Consider the following 27,212-nt stretch of genomic DNA (forward strand, 5'->3'; position numbering starts at 1 on the left):
TTTAGGTATAGGAAACAAACTGAGGGTTGCTCTAGGGGAGCAGGGTGGGGATGGGGTAACTGGGGGATGGGCATTAAGGAGGACACTTGATGTAATGAGCACTGTTATATGCAATTGATAAATCCCTGAGTTCTACCTCTGAAATGAATAATACACTATATGCTTAATTGAATTTAAATAAAATAAAATTTAAAAAATTGTGAGTTTGCTGGACTAAATGGGAAGGAACCAGATGTGTTTTTGCATAATAATAGCTCTTTGTCTCACAGGGCTTGTCAAGTGTCTTCATGTAGGATAGGTCTTCTGGTTCTCACATTAACTCCATGACAGAGGTCCCATTACTAGGCTCACTTTACAGATGGGTAAAATAAGACATAGACAGGTTAAGGACTTGTCCAAGGTCATACAGCTATTATGTGGTAGAACCAGACTTTGATCACAGGTATTGTCTTAAACATATGTTTTCACCCACTGTGCTTTTAAAGATGCTCTCAAACACTATGATCAGCTTATGGTGACCATATAATTTATTGTCCATACTGGAGTACTTGTAAAATTGAAATGATAATAATGATATAGAAAAAGCAGGATTAAGCTGGAGTTGTCCTGGGCCAATTGGGACTTTGGGTTAGCTTAGCTCTGCTGTTTCTTGCTAAACGTTTGTTGAATGAATAAATGACTGGCTGGTTGGCTGAACGGATGGATGACTGAAGAGTTTCACCCATGGGGGTCAGTTGCAGTATGGAAACTTTGATTTCAAAATATGAGCTTCAAGCTGACCTCATGAGATAATTTGGTCTTACGGAGGCGAACGCTGATTCCCACAGATAATCAAAGAGAGGAGGAAAAGCAGGAAAAAGACTTATTTCTTGCGTAACAAATTTCTTCTGTGAACCAATCAATGGGGATTAATTCTGGTTCAAAGGAGCCTAAGGGAGGACTGTCCAACCTAGTAACCAGATGGTCGGTGCTGCAATAGAGTCAGCAGATGGTATGAGGAATTGGGGACACTGCCAGAACATTTACTGTGAAGTGAGTTTGAGCCCACGTGGAGATGACTGCATTGCAACCCTCCAGTTATAAATCCAGAAGGCCTCTGCAACATAGTCTAGGTCATTGGTTCCCAGATGTGGTCCCTAAACTCTCAGAAGCAGGCCTTTTGATGATACTAGTGGAGGGGAAAGGGGCTCATAAACTTTTATTATGTTTCAGAAATCCTATCAGAAATCATATTTCACCTTTTTCTTTGTCTATTTTTATACTCACATTGAGTTAGAATTAAGTCAATTTAGTGAGAAAATACTTATTTTTAATGATAATCAAAATATTAATTAGCAGTTATAGTTTTTTTCCTTATAACCATGGCAAAACAAATTTATTAATACTATTATATTTATTTTATTAATACTATTATGTTAATATTATACTACTATTAATAACATGTTTGATAGGCAGAATCTTTAAAAACTTGTAACTATAAGAACAGAAATAGACCCAGAGCAAAATGTTGCTGACCACTGGACTAGGTTGGACATGTGTTTATTTTTGAAAGCCTTTGGTGTTTTTTTAATGTCTTCCGTAATAGAGTTTGAACATCCAATCTGGGTGCTTCAAGGCCCTCCACAATCTCACCTCATTACTCTCCATCTCCCTACCCAACTGCACTAGTTCACTGGTCTACCCACTGCCCTGAAAACATACATTATGCATTCTTATCTCTGTGTATCCTTACTTCTGGAACGATTCTCTTAGTCTAGAACACTTTCATGTCTTCTCTACCTAACACTATTTATTTTTCTAGTCAGCCAGTTTTTTTTTAGTAGATATTTTTCTAAAGAGATGCTGTGATTCACATCAAATAGTGAAATGTTTTTATTTTCCTCGATGATCTCCCATTTCAATTGAAGTCTAAGTCATTAAAATGCTACCTTCTGACCCCAATTCCTGCTGGCCCCTCTTTGTTCTTTCTACTTCAGTCACACTGAGCTCTGTGTACTTAAACTGTCCTAGCACACTCCTATCTCAGGGCCTTTGCACTTGCTAATCTCTTTACTTCAAGTGTTCTATCCCCAGAGAAGAGCTGTAAAGCTTACTCCTTTCTTTCATGCTTCCCCCTAACCCCCCAAAATGTTCTCATATATAAGAGGCCATTTTTGGTCACCCCATATGAATAACGCCTTCCACTCCAGCACTATCAATTACCTTTGCCCTGCTTTATTTAGTTATTAGCTATTTTTTCCCAATTGGATTAAGATTGATGAGGCATCTCTAATAGCTAGAACAGTGCCTGTCAAATAGTAGGCTCTTAAAATATCTGTTGATTGAGTGATTTTTCCCAGACTAAGAAGTCTTATAATTTATTTAGTGCACTTTCAGAAGATATCCTTTGGAAATATAGTAATTATAATTTTGTTTTAGTATGTGAAGACAAAATAAAAAGTCAAAGCAAGTGATATATTGCCACTTTAACGTTTAGTTCTAAAAATTATCATTTCCTTAGTCATTTAAAAATATTTGCAGTACTAATTTTTCTAGGAACTAGTAACAAAAGACAGAATCCATGCCTTCATGGAGTGTATAATTTAACAGTGGGGACATTAGGGCTAAATAAATATATATGCAGATAAACATATGCTTACTAATTGTGCAAAGTGTTACAAAAAAAAATAATAATAAATTTGAACACCAGGAGAGAGATCAGCAGGTGAAAATTGGGCCCAGAGAAGCTCCCTCCCCACAGTGAGGACTTGACAAGTAAATGCACAGCCCACGGAGCCAAAGAAGAAAGTGTGAGATTTAGAAGATCCTATTACTTCCAGTAGGTTGTACTGGATTGGTTGGTTCTGATTACATAAAGATTGAAATCACAGCATGGCAGTTTCTTTTTAACTTTCTGAGTTTATATTTCAATGTAATTCTTAGAAAATATGTAAAAAATTAGTAAAGTTGAAACTGAATAATTATCTGGTACCAATTAGAAACAGGCCTAAAATTCCTCCATGGTTCACTAAGATTTTTCTGGTCTCATTTTTATCTGTGCTGTCCAACTGAATAGCTACTAGCCACACACGGCTGTTTCAGGTTACTTTTTACTCCTTAAAATGTGACTGTTAGAAAAACTTAAAATACATATGTGGCTCACATTATATTTTTGTTGGACAGCACTGTTCTGTGTAGCTGCAGAGATCGCTTTTTTCATGCTGACAGGGCTAGGAGAATTACCAGTTGAATAGTGTAGGAGCTAAATAGTTACTGCAATTGTTATACTAAAGCTAAGCTTCTAAAGATGAAAATTGTGGCTGTCATTTTGCTTGTCGAAATTCCATTTCCCCTTCTTTGGATAACAACACCTCAATTTCCTTTTAGGGCTCTACTCCTCCGCATTTCTCTGCAGGAATCTTACCTCCCCGCCTCTGAAGGTCATGTGATCCAGGCTAGCCAATCAAAGTACCGCATCCTCTCAACCCCAAGGATGGGCTCAGGGTTCAAGGTGTGACCCCAGGACAGGACACTGAGGATCAGTCCCAGGACTTTCGTGGGAAAGAATAATGCTCTTTCTGCTCGAGTGTCTAATTTGGGAGGAAAATAAGTTGGGAGCGACTGTTGGAAAGGAAACGCTCTTGGTCTTGAAATCAATGAGAGGCAGGAGGAGATCGATGATAGATATAAAGAGTTTTATCTGGCCACATTGCTTCGTCTGGATCCAGCTTGTTTTTGAAGCTGCAACCATTTCTAGACATTTTAGTCACATACCCACTTTGTGTTTTAGCTAGTTGAACTGAGTTTTGGTTATATGCATGTTTTCACTAAGGTAATCACTGACATATATCCACTAGCTAGAGGCTCTTTGAGGAGAATTAACAATTCTTCTAACGAGCACTAATTAAGTTGGCACAAGCCAATAGAATAAAATCAATTAATGGTTTTTTAAGTTGGTACTTTCTGTTAATTAGTTATATTCTCTTCTAATTAAAACTCTACTACCAGGACATAATCTATATAATGATTTTTGCCTTGAAAATTGTAACAAGTAATACCATACATGTGAAGGAATACTGATTTTAAAGGCTTTCAAAAATTTTTCCTGGTGTCGTAATGCTGGATGATTATATTTATAAATGTCTTAAAAGACATTTTAAGGCCAATTTCTAGTTCAATTCACTTGTATAAAGGTGTAATTGTTGATAATTTATCATTGTCAGGGTGTAGGAAATTTTACCAGAAAGAATTAGTAATTAGCTAACTCAGGAGTTTTATGAAGCTACCAAGTTAATTTTGATAATCTCTGTGTTTTTCTTTCCTTTTAACAGTATCCTTCAAATTAAATACGTTGCCTGGAAACACCAGCAACATTCTGAGCCATGATGCTGAATTTTCATCTCAAGTTTCAATCTCAGCTTAGTCACTGACCTTCTATTCTAATCAAGTCCCAGCGTCTCTACAGGACAACCTAGGACCTGTACCCATTGCCCTTTACCTGTAAGAGAACTTGATCTGCCTTGAATGTAACACACCATCACTGTTGTAGTTAGTAACTTGTATCTGTTGGCAGCAAGTTAGGAGATAAGTTCTCATTATCTGATATTACATATGTATGTATATATATGTGTGTGCATATATGTACACATGTATTATACACACACACATATGCACATAAGCATATTTGGCTTTGTGTCATGTTGACTGTTAGAGAATTCAGCGAGAAAGACTATCTTTGTTTTCTTTGTAACTATCCAACCTATAGGTGTTGAATGTATTGGCTAACTTTCTATAGGCAATATAAAAATAAAATAAAAAATTATTGTAAATGCAGAGTTTCCATTCAAGTAAGACAGTGCATGGAGCATATTCTTAGTGACTACATGCTTCTAAAAATATTTTGTGATAAAGTCAGTGAAAAATACAATAGAGGCATGAATTACCTAAAAATAATTCCATTTGGGTTGGTCAAGAGCATTTTGGTGGGATGGACTTTAACAATCACTTGGTTGGTACAGGCATATTCAGATGTAACTTCTATCTTTATGTGTAGAGTCCTTGGGATTTCTGAGTCCCCCCCCCCCATTTTTAATACCTTTGGCTTCTTAGTTATCTAATTGTGAACAATTAGAGATTGGGCAAAAGAAAAGTGCTTTAATACAAACAGGGGCCAATGGAAAAGAGAGAAGAAAAGGCCATCAAGGCTTAGAACTGGGGAGAGGAGGACACCGATAGATTTAGAGGGTCCTGATCTTGGAGGGACCAACTTCAAAGGCAGGAAGTGAGGCCTTGAGGACAGAGGCTAGCTTGGGGCCCTTATCCTGGGGCGAGCAGCATCTGGGCAGAGATATTTTAGGGGGAGGATCTGGTGGTCTATAGTTTCAAGGAAAACCATGCACCACACTGGGGATGGGACACCAACCCTGAGAGGAGTAATCACCACTCGTATATCCCTCCTCACCTCCAAACCGTGAAGCTAAGTTTCCTAAGTTTATGCTTTCCTGGATATGCACAGTGGACTAAGGCAGGGAGATTTTTATGATAAGGGATCTAAGAGAGGGAGAAGGGCACCAAGGTATTGAAGCTCTTTTAGTGTCTAAGATGTTTGGTTTCAAGGAGCCCAGAGGCAGCAATGTTTACTTGAACTAGCCTGGCTCTGTGTCCGTTGAAGACCTACATGTGCTGGGATATTGTAGGTTTACACATATTGTCCCCTGGAACCTCTGCTAGAATGTGTGGGGTGGGGGGAGAAGAAAGGAGAGAGAAGAGGAGGGAAGGGAAGAGACAGAGAAAAGAGAGAAGAATTGAAAAACCTATGGGAGAAGTTACCTTTCTTCTTTCCTCTGCAGCCTCCAGTTTTTTCTGGATCTCCTCCAGAGACAGGTCTTTCTTCTTTGGAGAAGCTAAAGTCCGTGGGGCTTCTGAGATGGGAGATGGTGGCTTCAGGATCAGCTCAAAAGCCTGGCCAGAGGCACGTTTGTTGATTTGCTTCACTTCCATATCTGAGGAATGAATATTGGAGGATGTTAAGCATACAGAGCAGTGAAGCAGGGGTTTATTGAAATAATGTGAGTTCTGGCAACTGAAAGCAGCCTTGTTATTCTGGCAAATAGGAATAAATGTTGCGTGTGATTATCTGTTCTACATGGTTTTGAACATACAAGATCTCTTTTTTTACTATCATGACAGATATATTCCAACAGAATAAATATGTACAGTGTTGGGAAATTCAACAACGTCCATAGGGAGTCGATTAAAGGCAGGCCTCCTTAGGAGAAAAGAGCCCAAATTGATTTTAAACCGAACTTTTTTTTCCTTTTGAATAAACATGAGCTTCACATGAAAATAAAGTGGCACAGATTTTGATTTATCCTTTGAAAATTACCATGGCTGGAGGTGTTTTCAGGCTAAATGAGAAAGAAAAAAAATAACAAAGGTTTATTGGAAATTTGAAATGCTTTACCAGTTCTTCTAGGAAGCAGTGCACGAGCAATGTTGAACTTACCTGTTTAGCTTCTAAGACTCAGCTCACCCATGACTTCTGACTTTTTTTCTACCCTGTCTTCAATCCCTAATGCTGTAGAACCTGTCACTGTCTTCCCAGTACACTTTGTGTCACCTCCAGCTTATCCCTTAACCACACTGTGCTCTCCTTGCTGATTATTTGACTATTGGACGTATGTCTCTTCTCTTCAGCTCTAAGTTCCCCCAAAGAGAGGCTGTTCCATATTTATCTTTGCAGCCTCTGTGACAGCCTGTAGTGAGGTATTAGAATCCCAGAAGAAACTTGGCCGGATTATGGGTCACAGCTGTATCTAGCAGAGGAAGCCTCTGTCTATCTGTCGACTGAATGAATTTACACAAGGTAGGGATTGGCCCCGCATTCTAAAGGAAGTTTGGGTTGGAAACTGAAACCCTTTCACAAGGACATGGTTACGAAAGAGTTAATTAGCATTTATGACACTTGTGCTATGTTAGCATAACTTTGGAAGGAAAAAGCCTCTAAGTCCTGGGCCAGGCTTTAAAGGCACAGAAGAGGGGCGCCTGGGGGGCTCAGTCCTTAAAGCGTCTGCCTTCAGCTCAGGTCATGATCCCAGGGTCCTAGATGGAGCTCCATGTTGGACTCCCTGCTCAGGGAGTGCCTCCTTCTCCCTCTGCCCCTCATCCTGCTCTCTCTCTCTCTCTAATAAACAAATAAAATCTTAAAAAAGAAACACACGGAAGGGGTCAAGTGCCACAGATGCCTTCAGCTTATCTTTAATGTATAACTTTACTCATCTGGAAAAGAAACATGATAAGCCAACAAGTAACAAAATATACCTCAGCTCTGACTGCTACACATAGACCTCTATCAAACACTGTCATTACACTGACTGAATTAAGTGAGGATGAGATCATTGGCAATGATAGCTACCATTTTTGAGGCCTTGTAAGGGGTCAGCCTTGCTGCCAAGTGTTTGACCTGCATTAGACCATTTAAACCCTATAACAACTGTGGGAAGAAGATACTAGAGTTAAATAAGGCTCCGAAAATCTAACTAACTTGCCTGAGGTCACACAGATAGTTGCAGAGCCAGGAAGAAAAGCAAGCTAAATAGACTGAACTTTGATAAATCCAATGGAAAGTGTTGTACTACAGTGAAGTTTGTAGTCATGCCAATTCTTTAAGCTGGGTTTCTTTCTTCCTTACTTTCTTTCTATTTTAATTTCAATTCTTATTATCTGGGGCCTCAGTCATAAGTCACTTTTATCATGGGAACTTGTTAGCTTGTTGACATGCATATTCAAAATATGGGAATGTTATGGAGAATATAATAAGGGGAAACAGTGATGGTTGTTGATTTTTTTCTTTTGAGTTTCCTGAGTATAAAGCATTTTCTTGCAAATTACTCTTTGGTCTAACGAAAGCTTAGCATATTATAGCATTTGCAAAGAAAAGCCTTAGACTTGCTATCCATGTTGGTATGCTGGATGTGGCTGCTAACAGCCATCTCACTCTATTTCTGAAGAGACACAAATGTGCTCTTGTTAGCATCAAACTGGAACTGTTTTAGGGGCGTCTGGATTGCTCAGTCAATAGAACATGTGACTTTAAAAAAAAAAGATTTATTTATTATTTTAGAGAGAGAAGGACATGGGGGGAGCAAAGGACAGAGGGAGAGGGAGAGAGAGAGAATCTCAAGCAGACTCTCTGAGTGTGGAGCCCCATGCAGGGCTCGATCTCATGACCCTGAGATCATGATCTGAGCCGAAATCAAGAGTCTGATGCTTAACTGACTGAGCCACCTATGTGCCCCAAACGTGTGACTCTTGATTTCAGGGTTAGGGTTTACTTAAAAAAAAAAAAACAGAGAAACACACACACACACAAACCACAAAACCCTTAAACTGTTCAGAGCAAGAGGCAATCAATAAGACCAAATAGCTAGAAGCAACAAGTCAATAGTGAGATCTACAAAACATTGATTTAATTCGATCAGGAGCTGTGAGAGAGAAACAAGTGTATGTAAGCCTTTCCAAACAATGTTAGTGGGAGCATTTCTACTGCAGGCAACTCACCGTCATAAGTATAGATGTTGATGTTGCGAGGTTCGGGGTAAAAGCAAGAGCAGATCAGTGACAGCATGGACAGCTCCTTCATTTTTTCCTTGTAGGCTAAAACAAAAGACTCAGGATTAGTACCTTTCATTTTCTGAATTTCCTCTTGGTGCTTCTTTTAATCTAAGTAACAATTACAGACTCTTTCAGAATGAATGTTGGCAGGGACACAGCTTCGCAAAATATAAATGAAAGGAAGACTGAAATAGGTGCATATTCCTTATTACAGAGGACATAAATGACACATTAAACCAGGTTAGATAAAAAGCGAGAGAAAGGGAGTGAGAGAAAGAAAGGGAAGTAGGAGGAATGAAGATCCAGCAGGACAGGGAGGAGAGACAAAGAAGACATAGAAAAAGGAAAACCAGACAGAATGCTCCGGGAGACAGGTCCGTCCGAGTACACGTGTATGTGCATCTACCGGACATAAGTATGACTCAGGAGGTGTCCTTTGTGGCCCCGGCCTGTGTGGCCACGGATGCAGTCGGGGACAGGCAGAGAACCCAACAGGATTGTTCTCAAGTGGATGCATCCTCCAAGGATCTCTGTTCCTGCTTTCTCTTTATCCCCAAGCAACTTTCTTGTCCCAACTTCTTTCCACACATACCATAAAGCTAGATCTGAGATCTGATAAGGCTGTTATCTCCTCTGTGGAACCCGGTTTGGGGGCCCACCTTGCCAAGCAGCTGTAGGCATTCAGTGAGGGATCTCCTTCCTCCTTCATGCCCCCTCCCTATTTCATTTTTCCCTTTCTCCGTCAAGAGGCCTCCTGCCCAGGTAACCTGGGAAGGCATCTCCTCAGTGCTGGTTGACACCAGGACGAGAGAAGACCCGATGGGTATAAGGAGGTGGGATTGTCCCACCATTGTTGATTATTGATAAATTTTAAAAAAATGGAAGAGAAATGACAGGCATACTGTGCACTAACTTGAGGAAAGTTACAAACAATGGTGATGGTCTAATGTGTTGAATCTCACGGTAATGTTCATCTTTTGGCAGGGGCTTCTGATCATTATGGTAATGCAAGGGAGGGTGAGTACCTTGGGAAGACAGAAATTTCCAGACGATTAATTTGGGCATTATTAACAAAGTCCATCTTTTGTTGGCTAATGGGAAACAGCTTTGACATCCAGATGCTCTAGAGCTACCAAATGCTAGATGAGGAGGGTCCTAAAAGATCATTGAGCTAACAGTCTACCTACCCCACCACCAATTTTGCAAATGAAACTGGCCCCCAGAGGCTAAAGTCATATGTGGCCTCCAGATAAAAATGCAGTAAATCAATCAATATCAAGATTGCCAAGTAGCATTTTTCTATTTCTACTTTTAGGATGAGGTTCAATGTCAGGGCTAGACGTGCTTGCATATCATTGAACCACATACAAAGATCAAATATTGCCATAATGCATATGGTTCAACCTAATACATTCAGAGTCACTCTAAGAGAATTTTCTCTCCTTGTGTAGCTTATTTCCTTTAAAATAAACAACACAATTTGCCTTTTGTTTTAACAGTCCTGCTAACACCTACTTTGAGAGAATACATTAGATGCTTTTTGAATTTTAAAAGGCTGAAACTGTATTTCTTTGTCTTGTTTATTTGGTTAATAAAATTATGTCACTTCTAAAGTTCCAAGCAGGTCGGTAAAAAAAAGAAAAAAAAAAGGTCCAAGCAGGTCTTTACATGGATGCTTAGTGTGAATCACAGCTTCTGTCAGATAAAAACATTTGGTGGTTTAATACATTTGATCCCATGAAGAATAAAACTCAAAACAGCAAGTTTTTGCAGGCTGGTGCCTTTTTTTTAATAAGAGAAAGCAAAATGGTATCAAAAATATTTTGCAAAATTAAGCACATACAAGGAACACATGTTAAAAATACCAACTTTATTAGGGAGGGCTAACCCCAAAATAAAAATAAAATAAGATCTCTATCTCATAGCGCAGTAACAGATTAAAGCTACAGAAGAACATGAATTTCTACTGAAAAGAATACTCTTCAACATCTGTATTCCGTTTCTTGGAAATGAAATTCAATACTTTTTAGTAAGGCCACTGCTCTATTATACTCCATAAGTTAATGAAGGTGGAAGCTAGAAAGGTTGTCTGAGACCAACAGTTTAGAACCCTGTGTGTAGTGTATAACCATGACTGATGAAAAGTTTGTCTTTCCTCTCCTAGGTGGTTTGGGGACAAAGCTCAATTGACCAATGTGGGCAATTACTTAAGGGAATCCTTACATTATTTTTATTGAGGGCCATGACTCTCCATGGCATGAACATAGATTCTCATTCATATATTTGCTCTGAATCCTAAGGAGCTCCTTAAAACCACTTGCAACCAGTCCGAGCATATCTTGACTTTCCCCGCAACAAAGGCACATTGTCCAGTGAAGAAAAGTTTCCTCTTCACATGGTAGAGTTGCCCAAATTTTCCCCAGGTGGCATTGCTCTTCCTAATCCTCTCCTCTCAACTAAATTCCTGCCAAAATTTCAATCCCAATTCCAGCCTTCCCTCCTCAGGGTTTCTCTCTCTTAGGGGTGCTGCCCACATTGATATCCAATTGCCCTTAGCTGACTGTACTACCCAATCTTGATTATATACTGTTATATGTGGTTCTATACTGTCTAAGATCAGTCACTACTGGGTTTTGATGTATAATTTTTGCTTATGAAACCATAGGCTCTTTGAAAACAAATACTACATCTTACTCATCTATGAAAACATTCACAGCACAGGTCTGGATGGAACAGAAGACTATTGCTTAATAAACTGTTGTTGGCTACCTTGCTCATTGATTTTAAGTCAATCTCTCAATTAACAAATATTTATGGTGGTGGGTATTATGGAGGGCACACATTGCATGGAGCACTGGGTGTGGTGCAAAAACAATGAATTCTGTCACACTGAAAAGAAAAAAAAAAGTATTTATGATCACCACTGATGGAGAGGAGTTTCTGTAAGGCACTATAGAATTACAAAGAAATACAATAGTATCCTTATTCTCAAGAAGCTTTCAAATTTAGGAAATGGAATACATGGATATAAAAATATGGAGTATATGGATAGAAACACATGCAAAATATGGTGTCAAATAGAGGTACAGGTGATTTGTGCTAGAAATTCAGAAGAATCTCAAAGCCTTGGTGCTACTGGGAGAGTGGTCAGGAATGGCTTTACAGTTATGGTTGCCAGATTCAGCAAGCAAAAATATGAGGTGACTAGTTAAGTTTTAACCCAAAAATTGCATGGAACATACTAAAAATCATTCCTTGCTTTTCTGAGGTTCAAATTTCATTGGGTGATTTATATTTTATATAGCAACCAGAACAAATGGACCTGGATGGTAAAGACTGAGTGGTGTTAAGGAGAGCAAGGAAGGGAGAAGGTATGTTTATTATTGTTGACATGGAAATGGGGTTCTGAAGAAGCTATCTGGAAGGCTTTTGTGGGTGGGCAGTGAATTGAATTCATGCAAGAAAAGGATAACTGAACTACGGGGAGAATCATTCACTTCATTTTCATGGACTACACTACAATGAGGTTTTCAGGAGTTGTGTCCTGACAGAAAGACTTCCTGGGGCTCAGTTTTGCTCTGTGATGTTGGGTAAGATGTTCTGAATTTTTGTTCATGTGAAAAGGTTATGACTTAAGATATTGTATTTACATTAAGACAACCATTCTTATATTTTTTACCAGAAAGTCACAATATCATGAATTTTCTACATGTTACTTAAAAGAAATTTAAGCTTGAGGGTTTGGTTTTGAGTCCACTCTCAGGAATATTTCTGTGGGAAAATTTGAGAAGCTCAGAGGTGAGAATGAGTGGTTAGCTGGAAGTCCTGGTTTGCCTGCACAGTTCTAGGTGAAGCCCGTTAATAATATCCTCTTTCACTGTCAGAATTTGGCCATTACAATTATCTTAGCAATAGGGAGCCACTGAACATTTTGTAAGGGGCGTTACCTGGTGAAAGCTTCTTCTTAGAAAGATTTATCTAGTCATTTTATTATGCAGGAAGGACCTGTTACCACGAGATACACTTAAGGTGCAACCGAATAAAGTTCAGCAGGTAATGTGGTAGGACTTAAGAAAACAGTAGGGAATGGGAAAGGGAAAAGAAAGGGAAGATAGTTACTAGAGACCGTATGAAAGAACAATGGAAAGTAAACAATAACTGTATTTGGAGTTAAGGGCAGAGGAAGAGAGCAAAAGAGCCTTACAGATGGGTGGTTAAGGAAGCTTTCCAGACAAACTGTCACTAAATCTGAGTCCAGTAGGATAGGTTGGCCACACCCTAGAGTATGGGTCAAAATATATGGAATTTGGATTACCTTTTTTTTTTTTTATCAACAATGAAAAATCCCAAGCAAATATGAAGGCTATTAGAAATACACTAATAAGATTTCACTATTGATATTTCATACTTTGAACTGACAATCCCATTGACTGGTTTTTGGAACTCAGCATATATTAATTTTTTCGTTATACCCCAACACCATAAAGTTCTGGGCAGTTTGTAAGGATGTGGGAAGTAACAGGTAATTCCATATAATCTTTCTCATAGTTGGTTGCATTTGCTATTAACTATTAATGTTTTCAAGTTAGTGTATTTCTCTAGTGAATTCATTTAAAACTCAACCCATATGATGTACAATGATTCTATAGCAATACTCGTTTCACCTAATGATGTACGAACACTAATTCTTTTTCCATTCTTCCAAATGGCTACAGTGGACTATGAATCATGGTAGCAGTGGCTTATTTGGGTTTGGAGCACAAAGAATATATCAGGCACCGTGCTACGATATATGCATGCATTTCTGATTTAATCTTCTCGATAATGTTAGGAGAAAGATACTATAATGAGACTAGATTTACAGATGAAAGAAAAAGATGCAGAGAAGTGGAGTAGTTTGCCCAATAGCCAACAGATTATGAAGTGTGGAGTTCAGTTTGATTATGGGTCTGACTGGTTCTATGTGCCTTGCCTGTAATGCCATTCACTTCTTCCAACTATCTGTTCAGATGCATTACACATACCTTCACCATCTCCATATTGTTTTTTAACAAGAAAGTAATGCATGTTACTACTGCCTTTGAAAATAAAGAATCCAAGACTTTTTTCTCTTCCCATTTTTCTTTGGCATTTGTTCCTTAATTAATTCCCACATGTGACTTACTGACTACAGAACTATAGGTCAAGTACAGAGACGTAGAGAAATAAAGTATAAGGTGTTTTTTTTTTTTTACTTGTATGTTTTACTTGGATAGTAAATACTGGCAGAGATGGCTACAAAACTCAGGAACAGTTTCTCAAAAGGAACTCTGAGTATGTGTATTCTTTTATGACTGAATATATCCTTATCCACTCCTATCACAGCTAATGAAGTAAGTGGTAATTATTTAGGCATTTTAGGGGGAAAATGCATTGCATTGGTTATTTGGATATTTTAAGAGCAATATATTTTGCCTGGCAATTACCTGAATTTTTTTCATTTTCTTCCATTTTCCATTTGTGTTTGCGTGTGTGTGAATCTGAGGATTTTTTTCTTTGAAGAACAAGGAGCATCCAGGAGAAAAATACAATTGGTACTAGAGATTTAATAGATTAGATCTTCGTTTAGATTAAATTAGTAGCAGAGAAATTAATTGTACTTAGTAAAATATGAAATAGACAAACACATATATAATGATTTCCTCACTCTTCTAAATATGCAGTCTTCACATAGATCAGAATCAGTGATCTTACAGCTTTCTTTGGCACCTTTTTCCATGTGATAAATTAAGCTCCTCATCCTTCTTTTAACTTGATTTTGACCATATTTTGTGTGTGTGTGTGTGTGTGTGTGTGTGTGTTGCATTTGATAGTTTGATTGCTTTGGGGTCCTAGAGCTTGAGGTCAGATTATTTTCTAAAAGTCAAATCTGTTATCCTATTTAGAAATACTTTTGGGTGCTCTATCACTATGATTTTCTTCTTGAAAGAGGAAATAAATGAAATGGATTTTATTTAAAACACTTGTATACCACATTAGCTTGAATTTGGACCTTAAAAAAAGGTTGATGAATATAGTTGATGAATATGTAATTGAAGATTCAACATTGACATGAAAAATAAATCTCCCATTTTTGAAGGTCTATTTTAACATCCCAGAAGATCATTGATATGAGGTAATGTTCTAGATATTTCTGCTACGATGATGTAATGTTAATTGGCTTAGCACAAAAATGGATTCAGTCTACATTCATTCTACCCACCTTCTTCCCACCCCCCAAATTATGGTTTCCTAAGATATAATTACCAGGGAGGGTTTGAAAGATTAATGTTTGATCAGCTGAAACGGCATACTTTTTCTGCAGGAAATAGATATCAAATCAAATTAGGGGACATTTAAGAAGGTCAAAGCTGTACAACCCATCGCTGGGTTGCACAGAAACATATGAGGCTCTTAAATTTCAATTTGATTGATTTTTGGCAAAGCTGCTGTGACAAGGAAAAGAAATTGGATGATATGAATCAGTCCCTGTGATCAAAAATGTAATAAGAGTGGTAAATTGTACCAATCTGAGACCTCACCTTACCCTTGATTCCAGTTAAACCTCCTGCTGAGTTTAATGAGAATCCCACTATATCATGCAGGGTTTTGCCCTTTTTTTCTCTCCCTCTAATGAAAGACATTCTTACAGTTCTACATGGAGATCTACACTGGTTTATCGGAGTAATGAAAGCTCTTTATTCTGTTTATATTTCAAGACTTTATTGCCAACCTAATTTTGAGTATTCAAGGAAATTTTTTCTTAGGCCTTAACACTACCAGGTAGTATGAATAAAATGATAGCCTAATGCGATAGCTAGATTTGTGGGTACTTAAATGAGAGAACGCCATCTCAGACACTCAGGAGAGTCGGCTCACCTGGGTGAGTAGAGCTCTCTCATCCGAATGACTCTTCCCTTCCTGTAGCCTCCTGAGCTGGAAGCAGCTGTCATCTGAGGCTGCCATGCCGTTCTCTGAATTATGTCTGCAAAACGGCTTCCTCCGGCATCTATGTAATTTAAATTACTCCCCATTACTTTTTTCCCCTTCCCATTACTTTTTAATTTTATTGGCTGAAAACTGGAAAAATACTTCCCAACCATTCTTAATTCAGCAAAAACTCATACTTCCTATCCAGACTAATTATTGCATTTGTGGGCTCAATTTCTAGAATCCAAAATGTTTTAGTTATCAATGATAGGGATGTCAGTTTCTTCTTTCACTTTGTTATAATAATGTGTGGACTTTCTCCGGAAAAAAAGCTCTGGCTTCTACTTCATGTGGATTTTATTTTATTTTTAAAAAGATTTTATTTATTAATTTGACAGACAAGAGATCACAAGTAGGCAGAGATGCAGGCAGGGAGAGAGAGAGAGGAGGAAGCAGGCTCCCTGCTGAGCAGAGAGCCCGATGTGGGGCTCGATCCCAAGACCCTGGGATCATGACCCGAGCCAAAGGCAGAGGCTTTAACCCATTGAGCCACCCAGGCCCCCTTCATGTGGATTTTAGAATAAATTCCATGACGTGTGTCTTTGCATTGAATAAAGTGGTGTGAAACTACAAATACAGTAAGTTACCTACTATGTTCTCAGTGAAAGCAACACCTTTCAGAAATGGAAAATGCAAGACTTTTATCACAAGTGCAAAAAAGAAAAAAAACCCTCTCATATAAGATTCATATGATTTTATCTCAGTTAATGGGCCAGTTGAGTTTCCCCTGAATGGACCAGTGGTTTAGATACTGAGGATACAGAAAATGAATTCAGAGAAACTTATCTGTCAATCACAGGAATGGGCTGCCTGTATGCAAATAAAGGAACACGCTAATTTATAGAAAACACTGTGAAGAAATACAGTAGGATTAAGCCGAGACTCCACAGCAACTTGTGTGACAAGCCTTAGACGTTAATCTTGATTTAATTAATCTACTGGGCTGAAAACTTACTAAAACTTGAAAGCGTATTTCTTGAAGCATTTCTATGTAAACTTCTGCTTCCTTGGAATGGTGTGAGGTTTCTATGCATTCGAAAAACTCCATATTGTTGTTTTAATTCTGAGCGTGTTCTACAAAATACATTCTACTTAGAACAGTTCCTAGCATCAACCACGAATAGAGGTATTTCACCTTGGTGTGATTGTCAAACGTTTCTTAAGGGTCCACTGGATAGAATCTTCATCTGGATAGTATACAGACTGCATTCAGATCAGTCTCCCTAAATGTTTTCTTAGGAAACCTAAATGGTATGTAAATAATTAATAGAAAATAACTATTTCGGGCAATGGCTGCAAAAACCTCATGGAAAGGCAAGCATTCTGCTTGTTTCCAAAAGCCTAATGAGAATTCCAGGATCTCATTTAATGAAACTGCAAAATGCACAGTATATAACATTTACTTAACGACACCCTAAAGTCAGATTTTTAAATCACGTTCAGTGGTGTTTTATTTCAGCCATCCATTCAAAAACCTCACATTACATGCTTCTGTAATTGGTATAGTGAACCAAAACTGAATAATCAGGTAATTTTTCCTTCTGACCGAAAATATATCCGTGACTTTGCTAGTCACATTAGTATATGCTCCGGTCACTCTGTGTTACAGAGAATAGAATGAACAAATACATCTTTAAAAAATAGTAAATATAAATATTGTTAAGGTTTGAACTACCTGATAGTAAAAAAAAAAATTTATTGTAGTAACATTCTTGAGTTGCTCCGGGAGGATGTGGGAGTAGCAGAGCATTGGAGGGGAGCGTGAAGCACCTTAACGTTAACTGTGTCCGCAGGGCCATCTTCAGCGTCAGATCTCCAGGCATGAAAGAAGCCCTTCAGGTTAATCCCGGAAGGTGACGAAAATTGCTTTTTTGTTTTGGAAATCAAATGCTACTTCCTCAAGATCTGCCAGGTAAAGACTCATTTTCTGAAACAGGATTCCTCAGATTGTACACTGGCGCTTGAATTAGTATAGTTTTCTGCAGGGAATGTAAAGCACCATACAAAGCCAGTAATGCATCCGAAGTCTGCATTCTACGGTCAGCTGGGGTCATCGCTGCTACAAATGGGGTTGAAATATAAAAGACAACGTAGGGGTCCCTGGGTGGCTCAGTGGGTTAAGCCTCTGCCTTCAGGCTCAGGTCCTGATCTCAGTCAGGGTCTTGGGATCCAGCCCAGCATCAGGCTCTCTCTGCTCAGCAGGGACCCTGCTCCGCTCCCCCCCACCCACCCCGCCACCTCTCTGCCTACTTGTGATCTCTCTCTCTCTGTCAAATAAATAAAATCTTAAAAAAACATTTTAATTAAAAAAAATAAACAAAAGACAACATAGTCTAAAGCAGTTGGAATCACTGGCCACAGCGATTTAGGCCTGGAAGAACACTTGAAATCATCTATTTTTCTTATTTTATAGATGAAGAAAGCAGATATAATAACCTTTATTACTTTGAAGGCTCCCTTTGGGGGTGATCGATGGTGGGGTGATGCTCGTGGCAGACAGAATGGAAAACAGAAATGGGAAAGGGTCATCCTAAATGAAAGCGATGGCAGGCTTTTAATAAATCAATGTCTCTCTTCAATATTTGACTCTCATGTTTCTAAGTCTGACCTTTTTTTATGTTGGCGGTAAGAAGCCATCTTTTTTGCATTGTGGCAGGGACCTGGGAAGTCTTTAATTTCCTCTTTCAGAGCACTTGGGGGGCAGCCTTTCAAAGACGGTCACATAGTTTAGATCCTCTTGGGAAGCAAATCTTTCTGTGTGGAAAGACTGCTGCCTCAGGTGTGGATACAAAGTTCCTGGGATACATCGTGCTTATAGCTGCTTCTACCCACAAATACTAAACGTGTATACTCTGTATTACTTCCAGAATTCCTTCCAGTCACAGAATTTTCAGGAAGAACAAATTTTTCTTTTACTTTGCAAAATCATGAAATGTGTGGAGATCCTTTCAAGTGAAACTATAATCCCATGGAGTTGCCCTCGGCTGGATCAGTCCCACGTGAGACGTAGGAAAATAAGCCTGAGATGCTAACTGTGTTATAGGACCTTGAAGATCTTTTCAGAACTTTAGGTTTTTTATTTTATGACCTTGAGCAAGTCATTTAACCACTCTGGACCTTTTCCTCATCTAAAACTAATAGCTCTAAACTCTGAAATATTATGATTTTACAAATTTAGTAATCTTGTCTTTAAATAAGTAACTTTCCCGTTACCTACAGATTCATCTTGTTGTGTTTTCTGCAGTAGGCATTTTCTTTACCTATATATTTTTTTAACAAATTATTTTAAGGCATTGAATTTTTAAAAAGGCTTATATATTTATTTGAGAGGGAGAGAAAGGGAGAGAGCAAGAGTGGAAGAGCAGGGGTGGGAGAACCAGACTCCCTGTTGAGCAGGGAGCCAGAGCAGAGGGCTCTAACTCAGGACACTGGGATCATGACCGGAGCCCAAGGCAGACGCTTAACCATCTGAGCCATCCAGGTGCCCCAAGGCATTACATTTTAAAGAAAACTTAATATATTTCTACTTGGCAAAAATGTTGCCATTTTCCAAATTTTTTTTTTAAGTATTTATTTGTTTATTTATTTGACAGACAGAGATCACAAGTAGATAGAGAGGCAGGCAGAGAGAGGAGGAAGCAGGCTCCCTGCTGAGCATAGAGCCTGATGTGGGGCTCGATTCCAGAACCATGGAATCATGACCGGAGCCAAAGGCAGAGGCCTTAACCCACTGAGCCACCCAGGTACCCCATCTTTTTTATTTTGATATTCCATAATAAATATTTGTATGACATAAAATATTATAACATATAATGTTCTTCATAAAACAATTCACGTTTTAAATTTCAAATTGTCCAACTATTAGGACAAATTTCACTTTCCCACATGTAAGATAGATTTATTTTTGGCTTTGGCTTTAAATATATAATTTTCACTATTAGAGAGAACAAATGATGCACACAGTGTAAGCTTCTTGGATACCATTTAGAACTCTTTTGGAATCTGTAAGTCATTCTTAAGATATGTGAAGGATTACATGTTGTTTTACTGATTGAGGTTGAAAGAGCCCATGCATTTTATTCATTTGTGGCAGCAAATACCGTATGATTTGGTGATAAATATTGCCAATAAAATAAAATAAAAGCAAAAATGGAATCAAGTGTTCGATCTGCAGAGACAAATGTGGGTTGGAATGTGGCATAAGTGGCTGATATTGTTTTACAAATGGCAATGTGGTAATACATAATATATGAAGGCACAATATTGCCTTTATCTTATGGTCTTTTTTTTTTCTAGATTTATCCTGCCCAAATATTATTCATAAAAGAGTGGCCTTGTGGTTGGGAATATTGCTCACATCTTCAAAACATTTGCCAAATAATAATAGAAGGAGTAGGACAGGGGATCTGTGTACTGGGATGTGGGCCACTTGAGAAATGTCTCCCACAGTTGTGACTCATGCAATTCCATAAGGCTGGGCTTGTATCTTCCTCAATACAGGAGTGAGTCAACCCTAATGGTTTCCATTGCAAGGGCCTTTGAGTTTCTTCTCTTTTAAAAGACAATCATTTCCTGGCTTGTTTTGTAGAGGTTAGCCCTCATTCCTCTACTATTTTGTTTGCTGCTTATTGTTTCTTCCCAACTATATTTAAGTTTTTTGAGGATGAGGGAAGGTGTCTCACTTAATGTTTTCTATAGTTTTCCCCCCAACATGTAGGAGTGTGTATGGCAGTTAGAAGGTGTTCTGTGAACACTTATCCATTGGGGGCCAAGCAGGGTAGGGCTGTTCATCAGCTGCAAATGATATTTGAATGGGTCATTGGCCCTGGAGCTCTCCCACTGAAAGTAGGTATAGAGTGGGGGTTAAGAGCCCTGATGTTGGAGCAAGATTGAGTTCAACTTTTCTCTCCACTAAATGTACTAGCTTCATGTTATGCTACAGACCGGTATTTCTGCATACTTGAAGTTGTTTGCTTCTCCCACTTAGCGCTTATCCCCTAGCTGTAGCTGTGTGCACAGTTTCAAAATGGCACTAGTAAAGGGCACAACTATGGTTGTGTGGTTCCCTGACAAAATTTAAGAACCCCCCACCACCTTTATTTTTCACAACAGCGGGTAATCAACTCTCTCTATTCAGGAGAAAAAGGAGACAAGTGAATGTTTCCTCTACATGTATACGTTGTGTTGCTTTCTTTCCCTCCTCCTCCACCCCCCTGGCCCATGGAAAGAATATGAATAGAGCTGAAGACTTAAGCTCTTGTTCAGGATCTTTTCCACTTTGAACAATTTATTAAACCTGAATAGTTTATTTAGCCACGAAATGGAGATAGGATGTTGTTGTAAGGATCGACTTAGGTATGTGTTGGGAAATTGAAATGCTGTACTGACATAATGTATTGTTAGTGAAGATTCTTCTTCTATAAAGTGATCTATATTCTTGAGTGACTTTTTGAAGTTTTATTGGGTTTGGCTAAAGTGAAATGTTGTAGAACTTTGCTTCGTACAGTTCTGCCTGCTTCTCTTAGTTCATCCTTATCTCATTGAGTCAACAAACACAGTCAGAGCTCCTACGATGTCCAAGAGAGACATAGTGGTTAAGCGGGTGAACCCTGAGATTTGACTGATTTGTCTTGAATCCTGACCCATCACTGTGGCGGGGGGGGGGGGACCCATCTTAGGCCGTGTGTGACTTCTCCTCTCTCCCTTTCTCACCTGTGAAAATGGGGATGATAATACCCCTTGCAAGTGTTTGGCATAGTCACAGAACCCAACAGAGTTAGTACTCAGTACATATTAGCCAATAGCAGTGTTATTAGTACCAGCCACTTACAAAGTAAGTGGAACATGGCTCAGTCCTAAAAGAAGCCCTCAGCATAGTTGGATCAAAGACAAAGAAAGGTCTGTAGCAAAACAGGAACTAAGAACAGCTCACGATGAGTAAGCTGGAGTGTAGTGAGGTGAGCGCTAGATTGAAACCTAGCGCTGCCCTGAATATTTGAACCACAGGGCAAGTCACTTAACTCTCCTTGGCTTCTGCTTTCCTTCCTTGTCAGGTGGGGATAATGAAACTTTTTTGGGGGTTCCCATAAAAATTAAATGGGGAAAAGGAGCATAAGGAGGATGTGTGGCATGTGGATGGTTCACTCGTAGTAGGGAAGAAATAAGTGACCAGGAAGATGTTAGCAAAAGGTGTATTTGATGATATATGGCCAATTCCCACATTTACTGGGAGACAGTAAATCTGCTGTAAGAGTTCTCAGGAAGGGAAGATTAAGGAAAGCCAGACTTGGGAAAGCTGGTAGAATTTGCTTCAAGGAGAGCAAGTAGTTTCTCAGAAGCAATTCTGAGAAATCCTGTTTGACTTCTTAGCTGACTACCCTACTTATTGCCCATTCATTTCTAAAATTTAGCAGAAGTGATAAAACCTGTAGTTTTCTGCATAGAAAAACTTCAGGGCTGTTTGTTATTTGTCGTTCCCCTTGCAATTAATTTAGATGCATAAGCTTTTGTTTCACCAGGCAAGCAGGACAGAGTCCAGTGTTCGGGCCAAGCTACAACTTTCTGCATTTTTCTTGGATATGTTGTAACATAGCTTGTAGCAATTGGTAACCAATATGGACTGCAACTGGGAACACTATTTTGAGACTGCATTTTAAGAAAAATTTCAGTGGGTGAAATCCAATTCTTTCAAAGCTACTTAATTCAGTATTTCTTCCATGTCAACCCTGAACTTAGAAAAAAATTTTCACCCTAAATACTGACTTTCATTTTCTTTTCTTTTGTTGTTACTAAACTTTTTTTTTTTTAAAGGTTTTATTTATTTATTTGTCAGAGAAAGAGAGAGAGAGAGCTCAAGCAGGGGGAGTGGCAGGCAGAGGGAGAAACAGGCTCTCTGCTAAGCAAGAAGCCAGACACTGGGATCATGACCTGAGCCAAAGGCAGACACTTAACCAACTGAGCCACCCAGGCATCCCAACTTTTTTCTTTTTTAAGCCAAGTTTTTGTCTGATAGAGAAGTGTAGCTCTTTGCTCTCTACTTTGTGCTTGGTAGCTGTTTCAGAACTCTTCTAGATTTTTTTTTAAGTGAGGAAATATCTACATTTTCTTTAAAGCTGGTCTTTCCTACCAGGTGCATGTATTATGAACTTGTGAGGATTTACATTGTTTTAAGGCTTTCATATAAAGCTCCTCCTTTGTCATTATTCTATGTTTATGAGAAAGTAGGAGTCTATTATTACCTGTATTTTATGGCCTTTAGATGTGAAAAAATATTGAGTACTTTTATATGGAGAGAGCTATAATCAACAGTAACTAATTTGAAAAAGGCCTATACAACACTTATAAATGTAAGCACACAATTCCATTAATATGTCTGCAGTTATGTCATAAATATAATTCCTAGTTTATGCACCATACATTTATATAAAATTTTGGAGGCAAATACTTAAAATGCTCTTTTCTATTGGTAGTCAATTATCCTCCCTTAAGCCTTTGTAAAGTCAGATGTCAGATGAATGCTAATTTGATTTCTCAGGATATCTTTATTACTCTAACAATTATATTCTGCTAACATCTTCCAGATTTATATTGGCTGGTACCTGAAACACTATCGATTGAAAAAAATATTACTGTCATCAATGACTGAGGAATAATACTAACCTCTACGTATCCATAGTCTTTTCCCATCACAGTCATCTAAGGAATATTACATTCTTACTGTGTGGCTCAAACTGATGGGTTTATAAGATTGTAAGGAGAAGAGACTCTGTGTGTGTGGTGTGTGTATATTACATGATATAATCCCCACTTCTCCACTCTTTTTTTCTTTCTTTAAGAGGGGGCGGGGGGCTGGGGAGGCAGAGGGAGAAGGAGAGAGAGAATCCCAACAGGCTCCATGCCTAATGTGTGAGCATCTGCCAAGGGGCTCAGGCAGATCTCACAACGCTGAGATCATGACCTGAGCTGAAATAAAAAGACAGAGACTTAACCCACTGAGCCACCAGGATGCCCCCCTTCCTGCTCTTTCAGAGAACTCAGTGTAGACTTTTACATCTTATTGTTCTTCTTAATTATTTCTACTGAATGTGACATTTTACGTAGATGAGCCTTGCTGGGCAGACAAGAACGCTCAATTTTATTGAAGTTTTATATATATTTGAAGTTGGATGAGATATGAAATATGACTGTGAAACATGCCATGAGAAATAAATGCAAGAGAGGTGTACTTTTAATTTTGGCATTCTCTGGAGTTGATCTGTCTTGGAGATATACTATATTGGCAGCTGCATCATAAATATAATATCAGCTCTCTCTGTATCACAAAGAATTGTTGAATAGTGGCCATTTCTTAAATTCCAAGTAATTTCTGGTAGATTTGTTACTACATTCACGGAGCATAAGAATTTAGAAGTTTACTTTAAAGGATTACTTTTATTTAGTATTTTCATCATCTATTTAGGGGGGCTTGGAAGGAGATTAAATTTTTTTTATTAAAAAGTACTTAACAGTCAATTGTTTAATGACGCCTCATAACAACCATGTGATTTAGGTGGCATTATTTTTCTCATTTCATAATTGAGAAAATTGTGGTATAGAAATGATAATTTGCTCAAGGATTATCTGATAGCGAGTAGCAGGGCAGGGTTCAAAACTCTGTCCATCTAATATGCAACCCACCTCTAATTGGCCTGACCTAAGTTTTTTTTGGGGGGGAGGGGGGCTGTTTTTAATTTACATAGCATTTTGCATTCTTTTGAGTTCCATGACAAGTTGCATTTTCTTATTATACAAAGCCTTTCCCTTTTGTTTTTAACTTTTGGAGGTAGCTTTAAACCAAGCTTTCAGCAGCATGAACATTTGGGTTTAGGTTGTTTGATCTAAGGTGGGCTTGTACTGTTGCTTGATGGGGCAGACTCAGAAGGTAGAGAACGTCAAGGTGGTGCTGGTAAGGGGCAAACATGGACCAGCATAACAATTTGTATTGAGTTTTATCCTTTCCTTTTCAACCCTCTGATATTTCCTATTTCTAGTTGCAAGGGCACGCCTACTTTGCCCAACAATTCTCTTACCTTGATGGCTGCCATCTTGGGCCACTATTCATCACCCTTTCCTTAAAGAAGTTTGGGCTGGAGAAAAAATGGGGTGGGGACTGACTGCAAGAAGTTAAGCTTTGGAGAAGTTAGTTGCTTCTTCTCAGCCGATGTTCATTTAAAAAAAAAAACTTTTAAAAAAGAATCTTGGGTGGACCTAAGCACAGGACTTCTTCAAAATATCAGATACTGTTGCTCAAGCAATTCACTCGACATTTTATTTTAATTTATTATTTAGGAAGTGGTTTATTTATTTATTTATTTATTTTTAAAGATTTTATTTATTTATTTGACAGACAGAGATCACAAGTAGGCAGACAGGCAGGCAGAGAGAGATAGGAGGAAGCAGGCTCCCCACCGAGCAGAGAGCCCTATGCGGGGCTCGATCCCAGGACTCTGGGACCATGACCTGAGCCGAAGGCAGAGGCTTTAACCCACTGAGCCACCCAGGCGCCCCTAGGAAGTGTTTTTCAAAGAAAACCAAAATACACCGTTTCTGTGCTCCTTGTTCCTTCGTTATTCATTCTAAATGTGCATCAGTACATGGGTAAAATATCCAGGCATTCTATCTGATGACACGTAATGCCACGGGCTGCATTTACACAGTGTTTGACAGATACTAATCACTTTCACATTTGTTTCCTTGGCTCCGGAAAGGACCCTCTGAAGCAGACAAGGCAATATCTTGCCACTTTATAATGCTACAATAGGGGCACAGAGAGGAAAAGGGACCTGACCAAGGTTGGCTAGCTGAGACAGTCAAGATGAGAGCTCAGGGCTTCAGAATCCTGCTCCTGGGCTCTTCCAGCAATGCAACACTGGCCGCATGTAGAGAGGAGGCAGAGTTGTTAGAGCTTAAGTCCTCTATTCTCTCAAGTCCAGAGTTGCAGAGCTGTTCAGAGGAGGGAAATCACACTAGAGGACCATGCTGCTCCCCACACTGTTCCAGGTACCCCACTGGTCACCGGCATTAGGGTTGATCCAAGTGTGGTTCTGGACCAGGAGCATCAGCAATGTGCCCCCCCACCTCCCAAGCTTGTTAGAAATGCAAATTAATGAGACCCACCTCAGAGCCAGGGAATGGGAATCAAAACCTCAGGGGTGGGGTGGCTGGTGCAGGATGGGATCTGAATGCTACTGAGGCTCAGTTAAGGTGGAGAAACCTTTTAACTAGGGGATTCCCTGGCTGGATTGGTTGATAGAGGACACTAGTTAGATATTTCAAGTTTGTATCCTCTGTGTGGATCACAGTACTTTTAACTGATGTTCTTTGTGTAGCATTATGTACTGTCTTGTAATATGGTAGGATAGTATAATAAAATTTTTTAAAATGGTGGAGACTTCCAGTTATGGTTTTAAGCTACTACTACCGGCATTCAACTTTTTTGTATGTACAGAGTCTTGTCTTCTACGAAAGACTAAATTCCCCCAAGCAAGAGAATCATGTTTATTTATAGTCTCATGATACTTAGCATAAGCTTCAGAAGAGAATTGGTGCTTGAATCTATCTTACTTTGGTAAGTCTTGTCATTAACTATTAACTATTAATGACTTTGGACTAGAGGCAAATACGTTTAGTGTGTGACCTCCCACATGTATGCCCATTTGTTTATAGGACTTAGAGGAGTAAGTGCTAAACTTTATTAGTTTTATTCTTTATTACATAATATGTTATATTACATAATATATTATACCATTATAATCATATAGAATATATAATTATCTATCTATCTTTATTAGACACATGTTCTGGCCCTGGCCCTGAAGCTTACCACATATGAACTTGACTGAGTAAATTCTTTGAGCTTAAACTGACTCATTTTAAACAAAGCAACACATATATTATGCCCATTTCATAGGGACTATGTGAAGATTAAAAAGGATAGAGGAAGTAAATATTTTCTAAGAACTACAAGGTCCTTACAGGTAGATCATGCTATCTAACTCTTCTTTTGAAACTTTTACATTTCTCAGTTTTCTATGTTTACTCTCCTTTTTTTTAATATGAAAGGAAAAGGTAAGTCTGAAGTAGAATGGAAAGATTTTTAAAGTGACAAGAAGTCTTGGATAATCATGTAATCTGTATATCAAAAGACTAGAATTGACTCTGGTAATTTTTCATGTGTTTGAATGATGAGAATGAGAAGGATGCTAACTGGTGCTTTTCAGAGAAAGCTGCAAGACTTAAATTACAACAATAGATATTAGTGTTGGGAATAAAAAAGAACTTGGCAGGCATAAGGACAAGATGTTCTATAGTAAGATTCCAAGGGAGCCTCCAGTAACTCCAGGGTTGATGAACTGCCTGACGAGGTTGATGCCCCTTCCCCTGAGATTGGGGGAGTGCTATCAAGGAACGTCTTGAGATTTTCTGGTCTCCGTTTTGCAATGGTCAGTATATTGCAGGTTGAACTTTGTCACGTGAGTTAGACTTCTATCTACTAGGAACCCGGAACTGAAAGATTATCATTAGGTTCATGTTGAGTGTTGTTGTTGAATGGAAATCAACCAGGGCTGCGGTGC

General features: G+C 38.7%; 1 protein-coding gene across 1 annotated transcript in view; it reads right to left on the minus strand.

The window, feature by feature from the left end:
• The window catches only part of STMN2 (stathmin 2), a 51,369-nt gene that overhangs the window by 15,869 nt on the left and 8,288 nt on the right, over positions 1 to 27,212 (minus strand). The window contains exons 2-3 of the mRNA XM_032869146.1: positions 8,539 to 8,634; positions 5,809 to 5,981 (exon numbers count right to left, since the gene is read on the minus strand). Of these exons, the coding sequence (XP_032725037.1) occupies positions 5,809 to 5,981; positions 8,539 to 8,634 (269 nt within the window). The remainder of the gene's footprint in view (positions 1 to 5,808; positions 5,982 to 8,538; positions 8,635 to 27,212) is intronic.

The sequence above is a fragment of the Lontra canadensis genome, unplaced genomic scaffold, assembly GCF_010015895.1.
Source record: "Lontra canadensis isolate GAN:19392208 unplaced genomic scaffold, GSC_riverotter_1.0 scaffold37, whole genome shotgun sequence".
Taxonomy (NCBI): Eukaryota; Metazoa; Chordata; class Mammalia; order Carnivora; family Mustelidae; genus Lontra; species Lontra canadensis.